The sequence below is a fragment of the Morone saxatilis genome, unplaced genomic scaffold (genome assembly GCF_004916995.1).
Source record: "Morone saxatilis isolate NCDOM2014 unplaced genomic scaffold, NCSU_SB_2.0 Contig14, whole genome shotgun sequence".
Classification (NCBI taxonomy): domain Eukaryota; kingdom Metazoa; phylum Chordata; class Actinopteri; family Moronidae; genus Morone; species Morone saxatilis.
The window spans coordinates 18,039,679-18,041,538 of record NW_023339696.1 but is presented as its reverse complement, the minus strand read 5'-3'; the positions used below and the strand labels follow the sequence as shown (position 1 = coordinate 18,041,538).

The window sequence follows — 1,860 nt, the reverse complement described above, 5'->3', positions numbered from 1 at the left end:
CAGATATTCAACAGAAGCATGTTGGTGTTAAGTTGGGTGATGGATGCAAACTGATGGTTTATCCTGAAAAAAGAAACATTTTAGTTGAACAAGCAGGTTATTACCACGCCACTACTTAAGGTAAAGGGTTTTAAATGACTCTGTGTTGTCTTTAGATGATGAAAATAAAAAAATAAAAACTATTTTCATTGTGTTAGATCCATCTGCTGCTTTTGATAAAGTTTCTCTGGGCTATCTCAGTCATGTAGTTAATTTTCAGATTAAAGCCTTGTGGTTTGAGTCTTATCTGCCCAATGTATCTGTTTCAGTTGTGGGTTTTAATTCTTAATCTGCCTTTCATTCTTTCTCTTGTGGTTTGGTCCCCGTCCCATGGTTTCATGTTTTTTATTATATGAGTTTAAAACAGGTGTTAGACTTCTGAGATACACAGAATGTTTTTTGATAATGTAACTTTTGTTTATTTATAAAAGGGCACCTTTAAGTCTCTTCTCGTTTGCTGCAAGGATGTCAAGTACTGCATGGCCAAAAAACGTTATGAGAGAAAGACAAATCTGCTCATTTCTCCCCCCTCCTTCCTTCCTTTAGTGGTTTAAGCTCAAATGTCCCTCAACATGCAATGGTCTAGGTGTAGAATTTGACAAACTCCATCGCGATCTAACACTCTATCTGTCGTTGAGGGGTCAGGAGACTATTAACAGACTTTGCACCTTGATTTCGGTGACTTTCTTATTGAGTCAGTCAGTCATGCTTGTGGTTTGTCACAAATCTCCTCACTGGTACCAAGAAGAGAACAGAAGAATTGATTTTAACAATCTTTCAAACACTGCATGGATTGACCCAAGTTTATACTCTCTTTAGCCCCTATTGCAACTTAACTTCCTAGATGTTCCTCTCAATTCTACATTCTCAGTTAAAATCCAACGGTGATTAAACATTTTCCAATGTTGCCCCCAGACTGTGGACCATTGTAGTCCTCACCTTAAGGTCTTTCCAGTGAACTGCCATTTTTTAAATCCAGTCTTAAGACCAGTGTTTCTACAACTGCATTTGAGTCACCACAACTATCAAGAATACACGACTGCTCTGGTCAACATTTGTTGTCTTTGAATGTGCTCTATAAATATATGAACTTAACTTAAAGTATAAAAGCTTTCTAAATGTTTGAAACTACAGATCTCACAAATGTTACAAGACTGAACTATACTACGTTTGGATTCTTAATAACTCAACACTATATTAAACAACCCATTGACGGTTAGTATATTCAAATAATGTGAAAGAATATTTTAATATGAGTATAACAGCGTAGACTCACCTTCGTCTTGCCTGTTCACAACGCATTGCTGAAAATGACTGTGAGCATGAATATCAGTGCTTTGTGTCTGAATGTAAAACGAAAAAAAACAGGGCAGGCGGTGGTGAGGGGGTGAGGTGACAGTGGTCTTGAAGAGAGCAAGGGGAAAAAAAAAGAAGTGGTTTGACTGTTTCATCGATGCTGAGCAGACCCAGGTCTGAGGAGGAGGAGGAGTTGGTGGTCTGTAGACAAGCTCAAATAGATACTGACAACATAAAAGTCAGCCTGGCTTTCCAGTCAATAACGAACCAGAGACCACAAACCTATCATTTCTCTGAAGTGGTAGTGGGCTGTGGCTATAAACGGTGAAAACAGGAGACACGCTCTCATCAAATTCTTCAGTTTATTAAAAATACAAAGTAACTTAATAGTTGTATATGATAAGATAGAATCACATTTTAGGGAGCCCTTTGATAGAATTGGACTGGTTCAGCAGCAAACTCTGCACAGCTAATAAAATGAATCTAAATTAAAATACACAGAATCTAAATTAAAAACACTTATAT

The 1,860-nt window shown here is 37.4% G+C and overlaps 1 protein-coding gene across 1 annotated transcript in view; it reads right to left on the bottom strand.

The window, feature by feature from the left end:
• The window catches only part of LOC118323198 (perforin-1-like), a 4,171-nt gene extending 3,166 nt beyond the window's left edge, over positions 1–1,005 (bottom strand). The window contains 1 exon segment of the mRNA XM_035655132.1: positions 979–1,005. Within this exon segment, the coding sequence (XP_035511025.1) occupies positions 979–1,005 (27 nt within the window).
• Positions 1,006–1,860: the final 855 nt, after the last annotated feature.